We start from the raw sequence: 22935 nt of genomic DNA on the forward strand, positions 1-22935 counted from the left end.
TTTTGATGTTGAGGTATTCATACAAGAGTTTCCACTACCTGCATAACTTGATTGGATGAATGTAGAGTATTGAGTGGCATCATTACATTTTCTATGCTGCAATGCCCTTTAAAGTTGTAAAATCATGAAAAGACCATGTGAGTTTTAGGAATATGCTAAATTTAACAGCACAATGCTGTTTTCTTGAAAATTTTACATTTTTATCTATGTTTTCTTTTTCAATTTAAGACTTATTTTAGAAAAACCAATTAATTGTAATGGCTGTTAATATTTTATATAACAGTTTTGAACACAAGGTTTCATGTATGTATATGTACGAGGCCTGTTCAAAAAGTATTGCGACATCTGTGTTTTTTCAAACATTATTTATTTATCCATGAATATCTATTTTGTTCCTTTCAAAGTAATCCCCATTAGATATTATACACTCGTGCCAACGTTTTTTCCAATCCTCGAAGCACTTCAAAAAATCATTTTTTGTGATCTTGTTCAGCTCCTCCTTCGATGCAGTCTTTATCTCGTCAATCGTAGCGTAGCGTCGTCCTTTCATGGGCCTCTTCCATTTCGGGAACAAGAAAAAGTCACTGGGGGCCAGATCTGGGGAATACGGTGGCTGCGGCATCATTGGTCTGTTATTTTTGGCCAAAAATTCACTCACAAGTAACGATGTATGAGCAGGGGCGTTGTCATGGTGCAAAAGCCAATTTTTGTTCTTCTGCAAGTCCGAGGGTTTTTTGACGGATTGCTTTGCGCAAATTGTGCAATAACATGCAGGTCATACTCCTTATTTACCATTCTACCAATCTGTGGCAAGAACTCATGATGCACCACGCCCCTGCAATCGAAGAAATCTGTAAGCAAAACTTTCACATTCGACCGAACTTGGCGCGCTTTCCTCGGTCTTGGCTCGTGCTGCAGCATCCATTGGGATGATTTGGAGTTTTGGAGTTTCCTCGTCATAACCATAAACCCATGATTTGTCAACGGTCACTCTGGAGCAAATTTGGGTCGTCACGAGCAGAGTCCAACACCTCATTAGAAATGTTTATGCGTTGCTGTTTTTGGTCGAAATTGAGCAATTTTGGAACGAATTTTGCGGCGACCTGACCTGTGTCATGCCCAAATCATTGTTAAAAATTGAATGGCATGAGTCAATGGATAAATTTAGGTCCTCAGCAACTTCTCTAATGGTAATTCAATGATTGGCCAATACTATTTTCTTCACTTCATCAATGTTTTCGTCTGTTGTTGACGTGCTCGGGCGTCCGGCATGTTCTTCGTCGTTCACAACTTCTCGGCCCTCTGAGAACATTTTGTACCACCGATAAACGTTGCTTCGGATCAAGGTAGCTTCTCCATATGCCACAGTCAACATTCGGAATGCGTCCATGCACTTAATTTTGTTTTTCGCACAAAATTTGATAGAATCTTTGATCCATTTTTTGGAGCAGGCAAGAATCGAAGACAAAACACGTCCAAATAAAACAGCTATCAACATTCAACATTCAACTGAACATTCAAAATGGCCAAACTGAGAGACATAAGTACTAACTTTACGCCACCAAAAAATTGAAAATCAAATATACATAACCCGCAGATATTCATAATTCGCGATACTTTTTGAACAAACCTCCTATGTGTATATGTGTGTGTGTGAATATATTCATATTTATTTATTGTGTGAACAAAGCCAAAAACACAGAAACACACAAAAAAGAAAAGAAACTCCCTCGGTTTCAAATTTTTGGTAGTCCAGGCCACCTTTCTTATGGAAGAGAAGGACAGAACTGAAGAACATATGGGGCTGGAAACGATTGATTGAAGGGGAAGGTGGAGAAAAGTTTGTGAGGGAAAGAGTGAGGAGGGGAAGGGATAGCAGGGGGATTTTTAGAAGAGTGGGGATAAAATGGAAGGTGATAGGGGCAAAGGGGGGATGAAAATATGTGCAGATCAGGATAATTTATGTCCTATATTAATACCTGGGCCATTCCAGGAATCTAGGAGCCAGATATTCGCTTGTTCTGTTGTTATGAGTTTCAGTGGAGGATCAGAGGGTTGGAGGGATGCTAAGATCAATACACAATAGCATTTATCAAAGAGAGTGTTGTGTTCGGAGGCGTATTTGCAGATTGGGAGCATACCAATCAGGGAAGAATTCTTGCATGAGGCTCAGTGGTTATTGATTCTAATATTGAGGGGTGTGGTACACTGTCCAATATAAAAGATAGGGCACAGTTGGCACTTCATGAGGTAAACTGCATTGCTGTAGGTACATGAGGAGTAGGGAATTGGTGGGACAGAGTTGGAAAGCAGGTGGCTGAGGGATGGGATCCTGGTTTTGAAAGTAGGACATGTTTTGCATCTAGGTTTATTGCAGGGCATGGAAGTAGTTTTGGGATGGTGCCGGGATTTAAGGTGTGGATTGGTTGATTTGAGAAGATCTGATAAGTTGGTGGGGCATTTGAGCGTAATTAGGAGGGGTTGTCCTGAACCCCTCCTTAACAAAAGGATCCGGAGATATGCCTACACTTCCAAACCTTCCTCCACCGCTTAAGCCCACCCTCTTTCAATTTGCACCACATACTTCTCTGGCCTAGAATCTCTGCGATTAATCCTAAAAGACCTCTACCCTATCCTCAAAAACCATAATTCTATCGCCAACCTTTTTCTCAAATGTCCCTCTGAAGTCTTTTATAAAAATTTGTTTATTATATGATAACTGTTCCTTGAATAATACAACTAAATGCAGCAGAATAACTCAATAACAATAATGATTTTACTCTGTGCAAGACAGACCTAGCATGAAATCATATCCACAAATAAGATGCATTATGAAATGCACATAAGTTATCAAGTATGCATAAACCAACTAACTGAATATAAGCTTTGCCCCCTAGGAAACCAGAAAGAGACTTTATAAATAAAGCAGTTCTCTTCTTTTCCTTGATATGCATTGGAAGTTTATTGAACAGTTTTGTACACATTCTACAATGCATAGAACATGACATTATGACAACATTACTCTTTCTCACCTTTAATTCTAGTGAATTTGATGATGATGCCATCTTTGTTTTCTGATTTTTTTCATGTTTAGGTTACAATGAATATAAGAGTAGAGCATTCCATATCCACAAGTGACACATTCCTTCCATGGCTGGCTAAGGTCTTCAGTGGTTGGGTGAAACCATTAATGAAATCCCAATTCAGCAGAAAATGTTTTATGAGTTATTCCAGGATTTTATCAGGGAATAATGAATGTGAACTGGAAATTTCTCTTAAATATTTATTGCAAAAAAATGAATACAATTATATTTGAAAAAGGTCAAGGAAGGAGTACATATGATAGAAAATATGTTTTTCACACAGATACTGATATGCTTGAATGTAAAGCCTAGAGAAATCTTTAAAGCTGCTGTGTATGCATTCTGTAAAAGGCTTTCTTAATTTGATGTCATGAAGCATAACTTTATGTTGGCATGTGCAGTGATAGTATTGTCACCTTTAAAAATTAATATATTAATTACTTGCATAAATTAATCTGATTTTTTGCATAAAATATCAGCATGTGTCTACTTTATTTAGTGGATTGGGTGAATGCTATTTTTAAGATTATTTGCTATGGAATGCTAACTAAGGAACTGGTCATGGAAAAAAATAAGTTTAGTTTTTGAAATAACACTAAGCTTAGGGTGGATACGTGGGTTCTAGCTCTTATAATCTCACAATGGTCTATAGATTCAACAAAATTTTGCCACAACTTATAGACAGAGCATAAACCACCATGGGAGAATGTACCCATTTGTGAAATATAGCCATTCTAGCCTCATTCAGCATAAGGAATCAAGAAACTTTACAATTGAAACAAACTAAAACGAAAAGGTGCCGTCATTTTCTGAATTAAAAAAACTAAGTCTTACCATTTATCCCATGAACCAATTGACAATAAGCATAGAATTGATGATCTCTAGCTAAAAGTTTCTTAAATGATTTTTCTAAAAAATTATATTTGCTTAAAAAAATTCCAAGGTTGATAAGAACAGAATACTTCTGTGATTACACTAGTGCATTGACAAATTGTGTTTTGGTTCTAATTGAGTATTCTCTTGGCGGAAATGTTATTTTAAACAGTGCCATTTAATAATAACATCAATATAATTATGAAAATCAGCTGTTGTGTATTAATTCATAATACTGCCTGTCTCTTAATTTTCCTACCACCTGGATGGTTTCTTTAATGTGGCATTCAACTTTATGAAACACAAATTGCTTGCACTTTATTTTATTTGTGCATTTGATAGCTTTAAAGTGACATGGCTCCTGCTTGCTCAACCATTCCTCACTTATATTACTATGTGAAAGGTCCCCCACCTCCTCAACCCCCTCCAACTACTGGCTTCTCAATGGAGCTCGCCAAGGGGAAGCAGCATCATTATAAGAAGCAATTCGGTGACCAGGGTCAAGAAGAAAGTGAAAAAGATGAAGGTGGAGGTGAGGCTTGATGTGATCAATGCATGATGATATGTTCATCGAATGTTGAGGTTTTTGTAGCTTAGGTGGAATTGAAAGAAAGGGCTAGGTACTGCAGTTGATGTTGTTCAATTTATGTATTCTCTGTATTATTGTTATGCAAAGTTAATTAACTTATGTACTTGGAGTAGACTAAACATAACATGGAACGCTTAATTTGAAGTATAACTTTATTAGCATGCTCCCATAACTTAAGTCTTGCATGAAATATGTTATATAGATGTAGAATTACATTAACTAAAACAAAATTGCATGTGTTGCAAAATCATTGTTATTTTGTAGAGCATGTTTTGATGACTCCTATCACATTATCATTATCATCATTGTGGTGTGCATTGACAGCAATTAATTTTTTTTAACTGAAAATCTTACCCAATCATATTAATTACCTAATGAAAATTTGGAGGTAGATTCCTCAGGAGACAATACACTCAAAAACTTACAATCAGACTGAGAGGAAAGGAAACTCAAAATTTCATTGGGCTCTCTGTTATTAGAGGCAGGTAATAATAATAATAATAATAATAATAATAATAATAATAATACTTTATTCATTTTAAAAATGGTACAACCATATTAAATGTCATCAATATAAGTATTATTTAACATATAAACATACTTTCTTAAATGTGATGAAAATTGTCACAAAAGAATTCATCCAATGAGTATAGTGGGTGAGCAAGTAACCAGGTATATACACCCTATTCTTGAAACTCTGGATACCATCTGATTTCAACTGAGTAGGCAGATAGTTATACAGTCGTATGTTCATATTGTGAAATGTGTTGTAAGTTGATGACAATCTACAATAAGTAGTATTTAGATTCGATTTACCTCTTGTGGAATAGTTATGGAGGTTGGATCTTAACTGGTAAGTTTCTAGATTAACTTTCACATGAATCAGAGCCTTAAAGATATACAAACAAAATACAGTCATGATTCTATACCTAATAAAAAAAAGGTTTGCAGGAATCACGTGGTGGTATATTAGCAAGAGAGCGAATAGCTCTCTTTTGCAGTAGCAAAATTTGTTTAACATGAGGGGAATGACCCCATAACTCAACACCATAATTCAAATGACATTGAAAGAAGGCATGGTAAAGTGTTAAACGATACTCATTTGAAATGATAAAGTTGAGCTTTCTTAACATATAAACAGCTTTACTAAGTTTACTAATATGCCTACTAAGGTAGGCATATATGTGTCTAGCGACTGGTTGATTCTGATTAATAATAAGGAGCAACTAATAGACCTTAAAAATAATTGTAATTACGTGGGCTGTTTAGTTCAAATTACAAGAATTTGAACGTTTACTTGTTTTGAATTTTTCATATTTTGATGACCTTATGAAAACAATATTGGCACTTACTCACCTTCTTTTCATAAGGGATACCTAATGATTTTTCATATATGTAATTTATAAGTAAAAACGCATTTAATGCATAAATGCATAGACCATAATGTGGAAAAGGCTACTCAGGTCTTCCACCGGGTCAGTTCCACCATCAATGACACCAATGTTTCAGAATATGAGTCATTTTTCATCTTCAGGGCTGGTGATGATGATCAGCCCGGAGGTTGGAAATTGACTCATTTTCTGAAATGCTGACATCATCGATGGAGGAACTGACCCGATGGAAGACCTGAGTAGCCTTTTCCACAGCAATTCACCAGGAAAGCACAAGATCATACTTTGTAGTACACAACATTTAAATATGTGTGAATAAATGTGAGTGAAATTTGAAATGTACCATGTGCTATCAGATGTGAGTGCTATTCAGATGTAGCAAATTGAATGTTTGTACTTCAAATCAAACCATTCACCCGATTCATAAATCAAACCAAATATCAATGCTTTCCAGATTCCCAATAACATTCTGAAAACACAATAATTGCTTAATTGAATCAATATTTCCTATATATTTACCACATAAATTAGAGTAAAATTATATACAGTTAGAAACAGGAAAAACAATAATTCAATAAGGGAATAAGCTATTATTAATTATATGTTTTAAAACACTCGTTACTAATAAATGCTCAATTCCTAGATTTATTGAATATAATCTCAATCAGTAATAATTTGTTCTAAATTAAATTTAATCCCAAAAATTATTTTTATTTTATAGCATAGAAAGCAGTTAAATATGACAAACAGCGCCAGGGAGTACAAATATTACTTGACAAACCTCTATTGTTACTACTCAGAATAGATTGTCAAATTCAGCCTTATTAATAGTTCAGCCAAATATATATGTGACATGGTAAACTGCAGCACGGGATCCTGGTACACTTGCCAACAGATTTACTATATTTTCCCATCGATGACACGCACCCAGAGCTTTTAGTTATTATGAATTTGTGTAGATACCGAGCGACCAGGGCTTCATAGTTATCTTGAACGTGTATAGATGCCGCCCATCTGTATATATACATGCATATATATATATATATATATATATATATATATATATATATATATATATATATATATATATATATATATATATATATATATATATATATATATATATATATATATATATATATATATATATATATATATATACTCAATTATATAGAAACAGATATAAGGGAAAGGGATAGGAACACACATAAAGGACGAACACAGGAGAGGTGGGGAAGGTGGAATCAAGCAGATCACGAATGTAAAAATATTTCCTAGACCAGGATATGAACTCCGGATCTTTCCACTTGCCGGGCAGAGGCTCTTAACCACTTGAGCTATCCAGGAAACGTAATTGATATTGAGATCTGCGATGCTTTATGCAACCAAGTGCCCCAATTCTTTGATATATGCACGTAAAAATTTTATATAGTGGGTGTAAAAATACATCTATGTTTGGATTTTTTCAATTTTCATTACATAATGTGTATCATCATTTTTTCGATCATCTGAACATTTTTCTATGATGAGGCGCGCGTTATTGATGGGAAAATACGGTAATATGGAGTAGTGGTTTTTAGACTGAAATGGGAAGACTTGGAATGTAATTTTTGTAAATACAGAAACAGAAGAATGATTTTGGGTGTTGTTTGGCAACACTTAGAACTAATGCTTTAGAGAGACGAATATATTCTGCTGGTTATATTAGTCATGGGTCTATTTGGAGATACAACTTTGATTTTAGGTATCCAATTATGTTCATTGAATTTAATACACCCTTTTGTTTTGTTGGTTGAACATTTAGTTTACATATGAGTGAATTTAGTAAATATAAAGAATATCTTCTAAGATATTCCCAAATATATTAGATTCATATCTTCTTAAAGAAATTATGCTATGCAAAGTGTGTTAAGTATCATCAATCACACTTTGCAAAGAGAGCACACTTCACTTTTTGAACCACTCCTCTAACGTCTGACTCTAACTCATTGAGTGTATTGCCAAACTCCAAGGTTAAAATTACTTGTAGTTATCTATTAGTATTTTTAAATTAAGGATTAACCTACTAACATCAGTTTATGTTTATTCTAAAGAATGTTTTCTATATCAAATGCAGTCAAACCCCTTTACAGTGTTTCATTGATGGTACTAATTCCTAACTATTAAGTATTAGAGATATCGTCATAAGAAGTTTTTCAATCTTACTTGTGTCCCAATTAAATTGCAGAAATGCAATCACTGTAAGTGAGAAATCAATATAACAATAACACTATACTGGGATTCTGCTGTATTTCTAAGATGCACTGTCAGAATGTCTTAAGTGGTTTTTGACATTTTTGGAAATAAGCATTTTGTATCTCTTAAAATAGAAGCACAATAGAATGTGTTATATGTTTCATGCACCCAGTGATAACTGATCATTATATTTAATGCACCCATTGCATATAGTGATACCTGATTGTTAGGTTTGTTTTTGGGAGAAAACAAATGGTTAAGAACAAGAATTTCTATTCATATAATATTCATTTCTTGGAGGGGGCAGCAACCAAAGACATGCATGCTTTTTCCAACTTCCTTTAAATCTTAAATAATTGATTAAGGTTTAAAAACTTTATAATGGTGAAACTTGACTTGCCCACTTCTTTCCTAATAAGATATTCTCTGCATATTTATTCTGTAATATTTATCTCTATAAAATAGTCTGTAACCTCATCTTTAGGGAATTCAATTTTTTGGCACCCCTAATTAAACGCTAACCTTAAAATGTGTGTGCATATCTGGTAATTTATGAATTGCTGTTTTATTGGGTGCTTAGGTACCTATCACATGAATCACATCTATAAACACATGAATCAAAGCTAATTAATTAAAGAAAGGCACATCAGCATTAGGTATCCGCGTCGTCTTTTGGAAAATTAGCAACTTACTAGTACACTTACATTCATGCTACACACCTGTTTAACAGTAGAAAATACTGGGTTATTTGTTAATCATATATTCAATGTAAGCAATCTTAACACACATAATTTTCCATGTAATTGGGTACCCAAATATAAAATTTGGTCAAAATAATTATAAGTGTTGAAGGGAAATGGAGGATTTTATTACAGGAAAATGTAATTCCAGGTAATTTGACTTCAGGTCATGCACTTTACTGCTGCTGTTTCAAAGGCTAGCTCTGTCATCATCCTGAAATCGTGGAGTTAAACAATGACTGAGTTTGTCTTTGAAATATTGGTAGCAAAAAGCATGAACTGGTGAAAACTCAAGTATATTTCACATTAAACATATACCGGGGAAAAATAATTCTTGAAATGGAATAATTAAAGAGAGGAAATGAGAGCAGAAGATAGCAATAATTATCCCTTTTTGTTTCTCAGGCCAAAGCTTTGATATAAAGTTAGATATGCCAAAGCTTTCATAGAAAATATATGGTCAAAGTTTTAGCATAAAAATAAATATTTCTGGAAATATTATAAGTAAACAAGAAATTTGAAGACCAAGTTAGAGGAAGCAATCTTGCAATGTAATGAAGTTTTTGCTATTTTAAAATGTAAAATCTCTATTTGAATGACTGATAAATTTGAGTGGTCATATAGAAACGATGATAGTTTTTTTGGCAAATAATAAAATTGATACATCTTCAGTTACAAAAAAGGTGGACCTTTTGAGAAAAGATTATTTATCTAAAAAATGTTCTGGAAAAATAAGTCATAATGTTATTAAGTATTGATGAATAATTAGACAGATGATTGCCTTTACCGTAAACATATGAACTAATAACAGAAAATACTTGCCTTCAATAGTCAAGCATATTATTATTCTTTCAGAGGCAAGTTTAACATTCTTACTTACTGTATACAGAGTATTGAATGTATTGCAATTAGGATAATCTATCACACCCAAAGTACACATTTTACCTTTCAGTAAGTAAACAGATTTTTAACCTTAACTATAAAGATTGCTTAGACCTGTATTGAAAAAATGAAATGTCGAATATTTTAATCCAGGTTATGATTATATGCAGCTATGGTAATGCCTATGTTACCTTATTTGGTTTAAATATAATGTCCTAAATTGCATTCCTTCAGTATTTATCATGATTGAAGTCATTTGTTCATTCTACGATGAACACTAAGAGAGGTAGTTGGTATGAAAAAGATAATTATAGGTGTATGCTTCTGCATTTTTTTACTGCATACTTTTGTTGCATTAAATGAATTTCATGAAAATGTGTGATATTAAAACTATGGGATTTTGATATCAAAACCTGTTGGGTGAATTGAATTTGGAAAGAAAGCATAATGTTGGAGGGATTCGGTAGGGCAGATGTTAGATACATGATTAACATTAGATTTTTGTAACATGCATTTCAACTTTTAAAACATGAGGTTAGTTCGATGGTTATTGATCATTTTTTTGCCCTGGCAACCTCTAATTTCATTTCAATCATTATTTTTTAATGACTTCATTTTTATCTTTTTTCCCTTCTAGTATTTTCAGCATCTCAAGATTTGAAAAAAAAATTATTGCTACCATTTTTTATTAGTAAATAGCAATATATACCTAAATGTTTCACTAACATAATATTTCTTTATTTTCTTTCAATGCTACTCAGAGCCACCAGTTCCTAGTGTGTCAATTGTTGCAGAAGATGGAACCAAGATGGAGGTGAGTGGGAATCCTTTGAAAGCTTGATCTAAGTTTTGAGTTAAATATGTGATGATGTAGTAGGTTACCTTGGGAGTATTTTATATACAAACAAATAATAAAAGGAGATAAAGGGGCTTCTTTTCCAACAAAATCACAGATTTAAAGGCAATTGGAAATGCAATGTCTGTAAAAATATCCCTGCTTCTATCATGTATGTTGAATGGGCAATTACAGGGTCCGTACAATAAGTATCGGCACTGGTTCCAAAAAAATCAAAATTTATTGCAGTTATCATTATAATTACTTAATAATCTTCAAAATACATTCCTCCTGCATCGATACACTTAATTCGGCGCATCTGCGACTCGTAGAAAGCCTGCTGGAAGTCGGTTTCCGGAATACTGTTGAGAGCCTTTGTCGCCGCCGCTTGAACCGCCTCAATGTAGTCGAACCAATATCCTTTGAGCTCCTTTTGAGCTATCCTTTGAGGTAATAATGTTGTCGAGAAAATCTTCATCTTCCTGGATGCAGTCTAATATTTCTTGCGAAATTTCCACCTGCAACAGTTTTTGTTCCTAGCTCAAGACTTTCGGCACCAGCTTCGCACACTGTACTCATCGCAAGATCCTCTGTTACAATTGTGTGGATGGTTCCAATTGAAAGGCTGGTCTCCTCACTGATATGGGCGATGGTAAAATGCCTGTCGGAGTCCACAACTTTTTTCACTTCGGCCATCAATTTGAGTGATCGTCGGGCGTCCGACGCAGTGCTCATCTTCGATGAGCTCCCGGCCTTCCTTAAACATTTTGTGCCGCTCAAAAACTCTTGTGCCTATAAGCCTTTTCAATGAGTTCAAGGGTCTCGGACATGGATTTCCCGAGTTTAACTCAAAACTTCACAACATAGCGTTGCTTGACGGTGCGCTCCATGCTGGCACGACGACACCACAAACAATCACACGTCACAAAAATCCACCTCCAGTCTCTACGCATGTCCGGAGGCGACTGAACTAGTTAGTGAGCCTGAGTGGTGGGGGACCCCTCTACTGAGCTGACCGGTCGGACCCCCATCCACCACTCCATTGAGGCTACAGCGAACCAGTCACGATACTTACTGTACGGACCCTGTATATGCCTCTGTATTATTATTCATCAGAAATTGGAATAAACCCTGATACATGAGAAAGCATGGAATTGATTGAACTGTGAGAACTTGAAATACATCCTTATCAACATCTTTTCTTTCTGAAATTATGGCTGTAGTACTAGATGTCTGTCTTCACATTTCAATACATTTCTTACAGCATCAAAAATTAAATTAAAAAAAAAATTAATTTTAAAAAAAAGGTTGAAAATCTATGGCATCCTCCTTATGACTCTTTCATTATTAAGATCCAAAATGCCATCAGTGATTATGGTTTGAATTTATTGTTGCATCAGTTGTTTCATGTTTGCAGTTGATGTGGAAGTTTCTTCCCAATTTTCTTTTGGGATATTGTTCATTGGTTTATTTTTTTTACTTAATTTTGCAATCTGCTTTGATAGCATTGCCATGGGCTCTAACACCATAGGAATTGAGGTAGACTGGACACTATAAACTCCTGAACGCCATTAACTTGAGTTTTGGGGGCAATATGCAAATGTTCCTAAGGACAAATTGGTTATGCCATCTTCACATATGAACAAAAATAATCCAATAAACTATGAATAAATTAGAATATCATGTTAAATTTGAAACTAATCACACAAATTTAGTGGTATTCAACACACACTGCAGTTTTCATTAGAGAATTACAACTGGCATAATTTTTGGGAAATATTGGCACTACGTTTAATTTGAATTAAAGTATTTCATATTTAAAATTCATAATTTTACATATTAGGGCAAAGGTAATTCAAACAGAGTCATCAACAGTCGTTAATAATCGAGGGCATGCATGAACAATGTCGTATAATACTCCATGGGATTATTGATACCAAATCTTCTGATAGCTTGGATGTTGCCCAGTCCAGACTAGTCCTTCACCATCTTGCCTGTGTTAGCAAGGGTTCACTGCATATGATGTGATCTAGGAGCCTATATGGAAACACAAGTGAATAGTGGTGAGATTGATTTAATTGAGAAACGTTTAAGGCAATTGATGTTTAATATTGCAGAGCAAGTGTTGAGAGAGTTTCTGGTTCATCTATGATTTTGTTCCCATGGACTCTTAACACAGCATTTTTGTAACCATACCACACTTATTTTAGTGTGTTCTGCTGTAACTATGCATTATTCTGTGTTGTTTGGTATTTTGTGACAGATATTTATTTATTAACAAATTTCTGAGTGGCAAACACATTCAAAATAGATAAATGCACAGTTGAGGAACCACATTTGAGAATTGAAGGGGAGAATTGCTGCCCCACGTAATCTTATCCTGAGTGTTTAAGTTTCTAGTGAGAGGTTGGGTCCTCCAGGCAAACTTTCCAGTGGGAAAACTGGCAAGCGTAAAACCTCTCTGATACAATGGATGGCATCACGCCATAGGTTGAAATTGGATGCCGGTGTTGATAAGGTATTTTGCAAAATAAGCAAGAAAGCAGAGGCTGAGTTCTTCACAGTTAATTGATAAGCTTCCTGATTCTATAAGATCTGTCATGTAATCCCAGTGTTAAGAAATATGAAAGCTCTATGGCCCAGATTTCCTTTGCACAATGTGAGTGGGTATAGTTTGGCTGCTACTGGTGAAGCAGTTACTGAGATTCAAGGTGGGGAACAGTGGGAACAAATATGAACAAGACAATGAGTGTAAGGGTCCAGTGAAATCAATGTTTTGCTTTATTTTTTGATGTTTTGGAGTTCCGATCTTCCGCAGCATTAACAGAGTTTTATCCCAAAGTTATAAATTGGGGACCTGTAACAGAAATTCCTTGATCACCAGGCATGTCAAGTTTCTAAAATGTGCAAAGCATCTACTAATGACCCCAAAATCAGAAATGCATTAGTTGAAGATGCTTTTACAAAGAGAAGGGGGTTGATGACAGAGACCTTCAATTATGATGCAAAGAAAAGATCAAACTCCTTCTCAGAATGTAGTTTTGAATAATTCATAAACTTGGTCATTGAGACTAATTGAAATTGAAGCTTCTGGGATGTGGGTGTGGAGGAGGGTAAAAAAGCAAGCAAATGAATTGGCAGAAAAAGGAACAAAGAAATGCCAATAAGAGAAGGTGATGGAGAAAAATTCATGGAAGGAAGGAAAAATGGATGCTGAAGATATTGAGAGGCAGTAGGATGTTGAAGGTGATTGTAACTTTAATTAAGTTAGGTAGTGGGAACAAATCATTAAACATGCTGGATGGAATGGAAGGAGTCATAAAGTATGCAGAGATAAAAACGTTTTCTTGTGATATATGCAAAATGCTATAGTATTTAGTCCAGTTTTATGCGGGACCTAGAAATGGAAGTTTCATCAAAACCTTAGGGACTTTGGCTGATAAGACTACTGTCAACGATAATGTACCCCAGCATCACCATATATCATAACAATGATTTGTGATTTAAGAAATACTAATCCTAGTGTACTTTCTTACATGGACTGAAATCTACTTTTCCAGTAGAATAATAATAAATTTATCCCCCAATCCCCAAAATTACTGTCCATGTTGTGCCTTTCATAGTGTGAAACTTTAAGTGATTCTCTGATATCTAATTGGATGGGTTACATTATAACTTCATGGTGTACCATTGACTAATCATAATAACCTAGATATTTTTTCAATATAAATCTTCCAGTGACAAGGATCTAGAGTTTGAATTCAAATCTCTCAAGAGACATTGCTGGACATTTCTTTACAGTGCTAAATGGACATGGCATAATGATAAACTCTTTAACTACATCAACAATGCTCAGGAAATTAATGAATTAAAGATATTGCCTTTGTCCCCAACTTATCATGTGGCGAACTCAAATACAGCTGTAACAGATTTAAATATGTAATTTTTTAGGCAATATTCTTTTATCATTTGACCAACCTACAAATCAGTTGAATTATATGAATATTCTGATGTTTCCATTTCATATTTCTTTTTATTTAATCTGTACTGGAGATTGAAATGATTGTAATTAACAGCTGAGGTAATATGCCTTAATTAGACATTGATGAAATACCTAAATTTATCCTTAGGTTTGGTTTTGATTTTGTTAAGTGCCCTTTTTTGCATCTCATTAGAAATTTCTTTTATGGAGGGCATCTTCCGTTCAGTATTAAAAGCCTCAAAATTCAATCCTTTTGTAATAGAAAAAAGCAGTCGTCTTGATCTCAACTCCTATTGACCCATAGTTTCCAAAAGAATAAATCCACCTGATCTGCTACATAATAATAATATAATAATAATCCTTATTGGTTCCTATAAGACATGTTTTTTACATGTATGGAACACATCACATTGTCTACTCATATCCTTTACAGACATCACAGCGTAAATAATACAGTGTCAGCATATTCTCAAAATGGAAATGTGAATTTACACACTAATGAAAAAACAAGAACCTGGAGTTGTAACAGGATTATCTTAGTTGAGTTATTAATGATTCAAATCATTTGCCTAGAGGAAGGGGCATGAATTTATCAACTATATAGTATTGATGCTCACAAAGGAATTGATACATTTTAGACTTTAATGACAAAAAGATATCTATTTCCCTCAATTTTCTAGGTAGTGTTTTCAAGTATTTCACACCAGCATATCCAGGGTTCTTAGCAAACATAGATAAGTTGTGGGCAGTTAGTCTAAGGTCATTACAGCCTCTTGTGCTATACCTACTATGTACATCAGCATTGGTTTTCAGAGTGAAGATGGCTTTGTTTTGAAGAACAAAGATTATAGAATGAAATAGGTACAAACAGGGAAGAGTTAGCATGTTAAATCTTTTAAAGTAAGGTCGACAACTGCTTGCCCTTGGAACTTTTCCTAGGATTCTTACTACCCATTTCTGTAGTCTAAAGAGGTGCATGGAATGATATGAATGCCCCCACACAGCAATACCATATTTCAGTCTACTGTGAATAAATGCACAATAGACCAATACAGGAGTAGATGTGTCAACCAGGGTAACTATTTTTCTCAGGAGGTAGCATCCTACAGCAACTTTAGGGCATAGTTGATCAACATTAGCTTCCCAGGATAGGGACTAATAAATATGTATCCCTAGAAACTTTGTTACGGTAGAGCCCTTAATACATGAACCATTAAAACTCAAAAGAGGGGAGGCTGTAATTTTCCTTTGTTGGAAATGAAATGGAATAAATGTTGTTCTCTCATTGTTAGTAAAAACCAAGTTGCCCTCACACCATTTACTCATAGTGCCATATGATGCCATTGATCGTTTACTCATTGACCTGGATAATCAACCTAACACCTGCACTTTATCATTTGGTTTTGCCATGCCCTTTGATCATGTCAACTGCAATTACCTCTCTCATACATCATTACAAGGGCTGAAGTCTCACCAAAATACTGGCTGATGTCATTGAAGATAGAGTTCAGTATGCTATTATTTATCAAGATGGTGTAAAATATACTCCTCCCGCTAAACTAAACAATTAAGTTGTTCCCTATTGACCTTTCCCATTCTTGTGCCTACAATAATTCTAGTTTATATTAATTATCTAATTAATATATTGAACAGTATACCTGATAGTCATCCCATTTAATATGTTGATTACACTAACATTCTTATTTCCTCAGCCACATCAGCAAATTCTTCATTGGAGCATTCTTTATCTTATTTATTATTTATCTTCATCTTCCATATCTATTTTAAATCACAAAAAATGTTGTTCAATTGATAACTTATGTCACATATGATGCCCAAAGTCTTACATTATTTATGTAGTTGAACCTGTTAACTCTTTCAGGTATTTCAATTTTTGCCACTGTAGTGCAGACAAGAATAAAACTAAAAGCGTTCTCTAAAAATGGTGACACCACGTTCTAACAGAATGCACTAATCAAGGGCACAGGGGATTTTTTTGTACACCAAGCTTTCTTCTTTTCTGAAGACTGATACGTGTTAATTTATCTTTAAGAGGAAATGAGGATGTTTTTAATTCAAAAGAATATTTTATGATGTGGTTGAAAACCTACTCCATTGTCAATGAATTCCTGTATTTATCTCACATATGATATGATGTCAAGTGGAAAAGGCTTTAAGTGCAGTAACCACTTCATCTGTCAGATTGAATATCAAACTTTCCCCTTGATACATTTTGTTAGGAGCAGGTGTCTGTGTCATTGTGTCCCTATAATATTTCTCAATACTGTATATACTTCTGAACTCCTAGTATGCACTCTCCCTAACATAGTGAAAAATGATATCAACTTTAAAGAATCATCTTTCCTAATAACACGATAGTAAAAATAATTTATTTCCTAATTGAAAGTTTCAGTTTATGCCACAACAGCTGGAAACATCTTTGATTTTAATCAAGAACTTGTGAACATTAAAACTAATTTATGATTAATAGTCTAGGATATGAATTAATCATTCGTTTGGCCAATAAAAAGGAACATGTAGTCTGGAGTGAGTTTCATAGCTATGGTAGAAGTTAGTTGCAAGTAAACCACACAACTTTTGGTTTCCTTTGCCTTAGACATCACATTTTGCAAGAGGGTTTAAACCAATTCTCACATTTCCATGCACCAATATTGGAAATCATAATTTTTCAGGCAGGTTTTGAAGATGATTTCACCAGTGAAGTTGAAGGCACACCCGGACACACTGCTGTGGATGCAGATGGGGGGCTAGGTGTTGCCCAGATTGTGATCACCGCTGCAACTCCAATGATGGAAGAAGCAGAGACACCATTCCCAGGGACGGAGGGAGATGTAGACAGGGGTGATCAGCAGGAGGATGAGACAAAGAGGGATGGCTCGTCCGAGGAGGAGGAGAGGCTGCATGATGAAGGGACGGAAAGCGACAGATCTCAAGTGGTTACAACAGTGGAGAAAAGCCAGGAGCCTGAGTCAGAATCAGGCATGTCAACTAGTGCAATTGATGAAACTGCCTCCGATGGCAGCAAAGGGACCATTGAGGAAATGCCAGTGGGTGACCCTGTGGGGGATGTGAAAATGGACTTTGATGCAGGTAGGCAGGAGGAGTTTGTTGAGCTGTCTGATGAGTTGGAGCCAACTCAGTTGGAGCGGCTGCGTGGGCTCAAGGAATCTGACGCTTGAATGGAAGGGTGTCATTGGAGGAGATATTGTTTTTTTGTGGCAATGTTATGTGAATATTGAGATATTAAGTACAATTTTTGGAAAAGGTAGATGCCACTCTTCCAAAATGAATTGTTTATTGATATTATAACTATCCAGAGCCTTATAATGTAAATATCTCAAGGGGAGGAAGCTTGGAATATCATTTAAATTGCTAGAGTCAGTCCACCTCAGCTTGTTCAAGGGAATCGAGAAATGATTAAAACTAATGAATGGATGCTATAACAATAATTTTTTAGCATTAACTATTATGGACATAAATTGTTAAATTAACTTTTAAGGTAGGGCAGTAAATTCAAGATAAACCATTGCAGGATGAAAGAGCAAATTCTATCCAAGTCAGAGGAGAAAAATGAAATGTTACGCAAATTCAGATGAGGTAAAGGATTCTCTTCTGGCTTCAAGCCTTAAACAAATGTCTTAAGCAGCATAGGTGATAGTGTGTGTTTTCTTATGCAAGGACATGTTAATAAAAATCAATACTCAGAGAGTTTAAGAGAAGAGTTATATCCAAAATTTTATAATGCCCAGATAGGATAATCAACTTTGTGAATTTGTGTGTTACACAATAAGTATGTATTAGAGGAATTATACTTGCCTAACATCAGTTTTTCATCTCAGTATTATGCCTGAAGGAATATTTTTTTCAGTACTATTAACAACTTTTTTTGTCTCCCATTGTTTTGCCAATAACAGTTGGTCAATGTCTTCAAATAGATTCATCTATTTTACGTCAATATTTAAGGAATATTTGTTGTGAATTTGAATGCTCCATTCACGCCTGTTGCTTCTATAGTCGGTACCTAAAAGATATGCAGTGGTTAAAGTTAAACAAAATTAAAAGCAATAGTTATAAAGTACCCAGTAGAAACAAAGGAAAATTTGGAGATAAAGGTATTGCTCTCTACTTTTAAGTCCAGTTAAATGTGCTTCTGTAATAAAACCATTAGGAAGTTACTGAAAAGCAAAGAGAAATATTTTGAAGAGTGTAAATGGATTGGATCTTGAGTATTAGAAATGTGCTGGTTGCAAGGTAGCAGTTTGAGAGCAATAAGAGAAAAGGTGGTACATGGTTAAGCAAATGATAATAATTGACAATTTAGTGATGGAGGCCTGCTTCTATCCTGGTTCTCCCTAAATTGGCATCTAATAAACATGGAAATGCAACATTGTTCATTAGTGAATGTGTAAATATATGTTTCTTCAAGATTAGCCTTCAAAAATGATGAAAAAGAATCTTCCAAATAAACCACAACATTGTCTGGTAGAGGTAGCTCAGAAAATGAAAAAAAAAAAATATATATATATACATACACACATATATATACATACATACATATATATATATATATATATATATATATATATATATATATATACATACATACATACATATATATATATATATATATATATATATATATATATATATATATATATATATATACATACATACATACATATATATATATATATATATATATATATATATATATATATATATATATATATATATATATATATATATATATATATATATATATATATATATATAGATAAATATGCATGTATATTTATGAAGAATTGTTGATCCAGAAATAGCACAAATGGGCCCAAGGAAAATGCAGATGTAAACAAAGATTTTGTCCTGGATGCACACCAGGAGAAATATGCTGAATGTTGTATTTATCCGATTAAATTGTAGAATCAGCAGTGTACAGTGATTTGGTGGAGGAAGTTGTCATTTTCATATTACAAATAATTTTTCAAAATGTCAAACCGTACTTAAAAAAATGAAAGTTCATAGATGATTATTTTCAACGTAAATGCTTTCCGTCATAAACAAAGCATGAACACTAATTGTTGATTAACCTGCTGATTTAGTAACAAACATTAAATTCATCTGTAAATAAAACTGCTTGCGGCATTTCAAATCGGGAAATACATTCCGAACAATGTGAAATGCTAGTTGTTCAAACCACAGCTCACTGTACATTGTGATGACTTTTTATCTTATTTGCTGTCGAGTTTTAGGTAATATTCTTGTTTCTATTTCTGAAGTATTTGGAAAATTCAATACAACCTTCTTCCATGTGGAAAAGCTCTCAATTTGCTGCTAAAAACTTAACAAAACTAAATATCCCTCATTTCAGTGGGGTCCAATGACATTTGTTGAGTGCATACTTGTGTTATGTTATTTGTTGTTGTTATCATGATGGATAATACTATTAACATTCCTTTCCCCTCTCAGCGGTGCCTTCTGAAATGTTGTATACCCAATGTCAATACTCTTTTTCCATAATGAACAACGTCAAAAAATCTTTGAAGAATTAATAAGTACTTCTTTTGTGTAGATAGCCCTTTCAATGAGATATGAGTGAATTTATGAATGAGAAATGTTATTTGTGTGTGCGTGTACATAAGCATTTTTTTCACTTGGGAGCACGAAACATGATTCCAAATCTGATAACATTTTCCCATCATTGCATTAATCTGCCAGTTAACACTTAGCGCCAACATCATCAAAAAGAAAGTACATTTTGTGCACATAATTGTGATCTAACTTGATCATGAGTATAATTAATATGCAATATAACTGTTGAGAAAGAATTGTTCTTAGCAAAAAGAATGATATTATATGTATAGAAGACTATGGTGAAAGTAATAATTGCTGCAGTGATATGTGTATAGTAATAAAATTTCTTATTCTGTTTGGTCTTTGGTCTCCACTAATTTACAATTGTTCAAGTGCCAGCAGAAAAAAATGTGTGATTACTCCTTCATTAATTATGTACTAATTATTTTCTGCTATGTGGTCACTCTCATGTGCAATAAAAACTGATCCAGAAAGAACACTATGAAATACATTAATTAATCATTAGTTTCCAGCTGGTTAAACAGCTTTTATATGAACTACAGTTTTTTCTGAGCAAATTTAAATTATCAAAGCCAATATTTTCGGGTCATCTCATTATATGTGAGACCTGATAATGCTTGTGATGCTTCTGAAAACCTTGGCCAGCACCTAATATTCGCTGTGTATTTTAACGTCTGAAATACTGGGTGTAAAAACTAAGTTAAGAACAAGCTTTTGAGTAAATGGAAATAATAGCTATGCATTTCTCTGTGGAAAAATTATCATCAACTCAGGCTCTCCATTAGTCTCCATACCATTCTGTTAGTTATCCCAAATCAAATTGCAAAAAACTTAGCACACTAATATAGACACCTTCTTTCCCTTCCTTTAACTTGTCCATTCCCACTTCCTCTCCCCCTTCTTTAAATAGGTCTTATCTTGTAATTGATTTCATTATCAATTAACATTGAGATTTTGATGGAGGAGAGAGTCTGGAAGAATATACAACTGCACATCATTTATAATTGCATGTTTTCTGTAGTTAACATAAATTCTCCAGTAAAATTCATCCTTTGAATTAGCACTAAAATTCATCGCAGCATAAGTACCGATTGAACTATGAAATCACTATTGTTTGAATGAACTAATGATAGAAGAACTAAATAATGTTACTCAGCAGTCTTTGTTGTGGTTTCTCCAAATCATTGCCCTGCTTATCATTTTTCCACATCTCTATAGCTATATTAATTATAACTGGCTTTGGTTAATATTTGTAACTCTCTTCCCATTAGGGGTGGATCCAGGGTTGATTTTCAGGGGAGATTCAGTTTTTGGATGCGAGGTAATTTTAATTAATAAATTGGTACAAATACAACTGTATCATATCATGGAAGGTATTTGAGGGGAGAAGGCCATGACTCCCTTGGTCCCCCCTGAATCTGCTATGGCTGTCCATCCTTCCATCAAATATATTTCCACATTATTCTTTATCCATTGGCGATCGATTCCATCAGTACTATATTCTTTCTTTCTTGCTATATTGAACGCATTTTCCTTCAGGTTTCATCCTCTCCTTTATAAGATCTTACTGTCATCCAAAGTCACAAGTATTTGACCTGAAGTCTGGTTTTGATCAGTGACTGCAGAGCTCACATCTAATTAAAAGAATTAAAATATTCTATGGCAAACTTGCATCGCTCAGCTCATACTATATACTGGGGGAAATGGACCTTTTTTCACAAATCTTAGAATTCGGACGATTAAAACATTGAAGAGTAAATTCTAAATATATTGATACTAATATATGGTTAATGCAGAGTAATAGCAATGCATAAAATTAGACAAGTTTACTGATTGCAATATTTCATTGGTTACATTACAGGGGCATAATCAGTGAGTGAGTCAAATGATTGCTTCAGAGATTGCTATTTAATTTGCCCTTGAAAATGGCTGAGGCATGTATCATATATTTAGGTGGAACTAGGTTTGCTTTTGGTGTACCTAGTTTTTATAAATTAGTAAGATAAGGGATACTATGACTGGTATGCTAAATATGACCCTTGAGGGTTCAGGAAAGAGCCAGAATTCCATATTGAAATAATTGTAATTTTTAGGAGGAACATATGTGTGCTTATATGTACCTGAAATCCCTTTGTGCAATTAAAAAATGCTATGATGGTGACTACCTAAATAAAATATTGTAACATACCTAACCCTGAGAAAAGTAAGCACAGCATTACTAACAGTATCTTGGTAGTTTGGGGATTGTTTTTTTCTGAGGTAATTGTAGTAGTGGCTTTTTTCCGAATAATGAACAATACTGTTGGTGTAATTAATCACAGTCATGAGGAATTAATGTTTCTTTCCCTGAAAGCTTCCGTATGCAATAATTTGATTATGGAAAATGTACCTTTATTACATTTGCACATATTATGTATCTATTACATTATTGTACACAAATCAATTACATCCATTGATTTCATTGAATGACAGCTTCATTGACTCTGCCAAATCCTATTAAGGAACATATTGTACCTCATCTGAGAGCATTATAAATTAGTTTTCCATAGCTCATATTTTCGCCCTGTTCTTTATTTTTCCGCTCAGAAGGGTTCATACTCCATGGAATTCCAAAGCCAGATGTCTAGGAAACCCAAGCCCCAAATTATTTTAAAGTCTTATGAGTCAAATTATATTGCATGATGTTTAATGGCTATAATTTTATTTATT

The 22935-nt window shown here is 34.2% G+C and overlaps 1 protein-coding gene across 3 annotated transcripts in view; it reads left to right on the forward strand.

Annotated features, from left to right (window-relative positions):
- nwk (nervous wreck) overlaps positions 1-19159 on the forward strand; it is a 265155-nt gene extending 245996 nt beyond the window's left edge. For 2 of the 3 annotated variants that reach the window (XM_071583676.1, XM_071583677.1), the window contains 3 exons: positions 4360-4488; positions 10555-10607; positions 17304-19159. In XM_071583676.1, the coding sequence (XP_071439777.1) occupies positions 4360-4488; positions 10555-10607; positions 17304-17810 (689 nt within the window). In that variant the 3' untranslated portion in view covers positions 17811-19159. The remainder of the gene's footprint in view (positions 1-4359; positions 4489-10554; positions 10608-17303) is intronic. The other variant, XM_071583678.1, reaches the window with a different exon arrangement.
- The last annotated feature ends 3776 nt before the right edge of the window (positions 19160-22935 follow it).

This window comes from Hetaerina americana, unplaced genomic scaffold (assembly GCF_022747635.1).
Source record: "Hetaerina americana unplaced genomic scaffold, ioHetAmer1.1.p SCAF_144, whole genome shotgun sequence".
In the NCBI taxonomy this organism is placed as follows: Eukaryota; Metazoa; Arthropoda; class Insecta; order Odonata; family Calopterygidae; genus Hetaerina; species Hetaerina americana.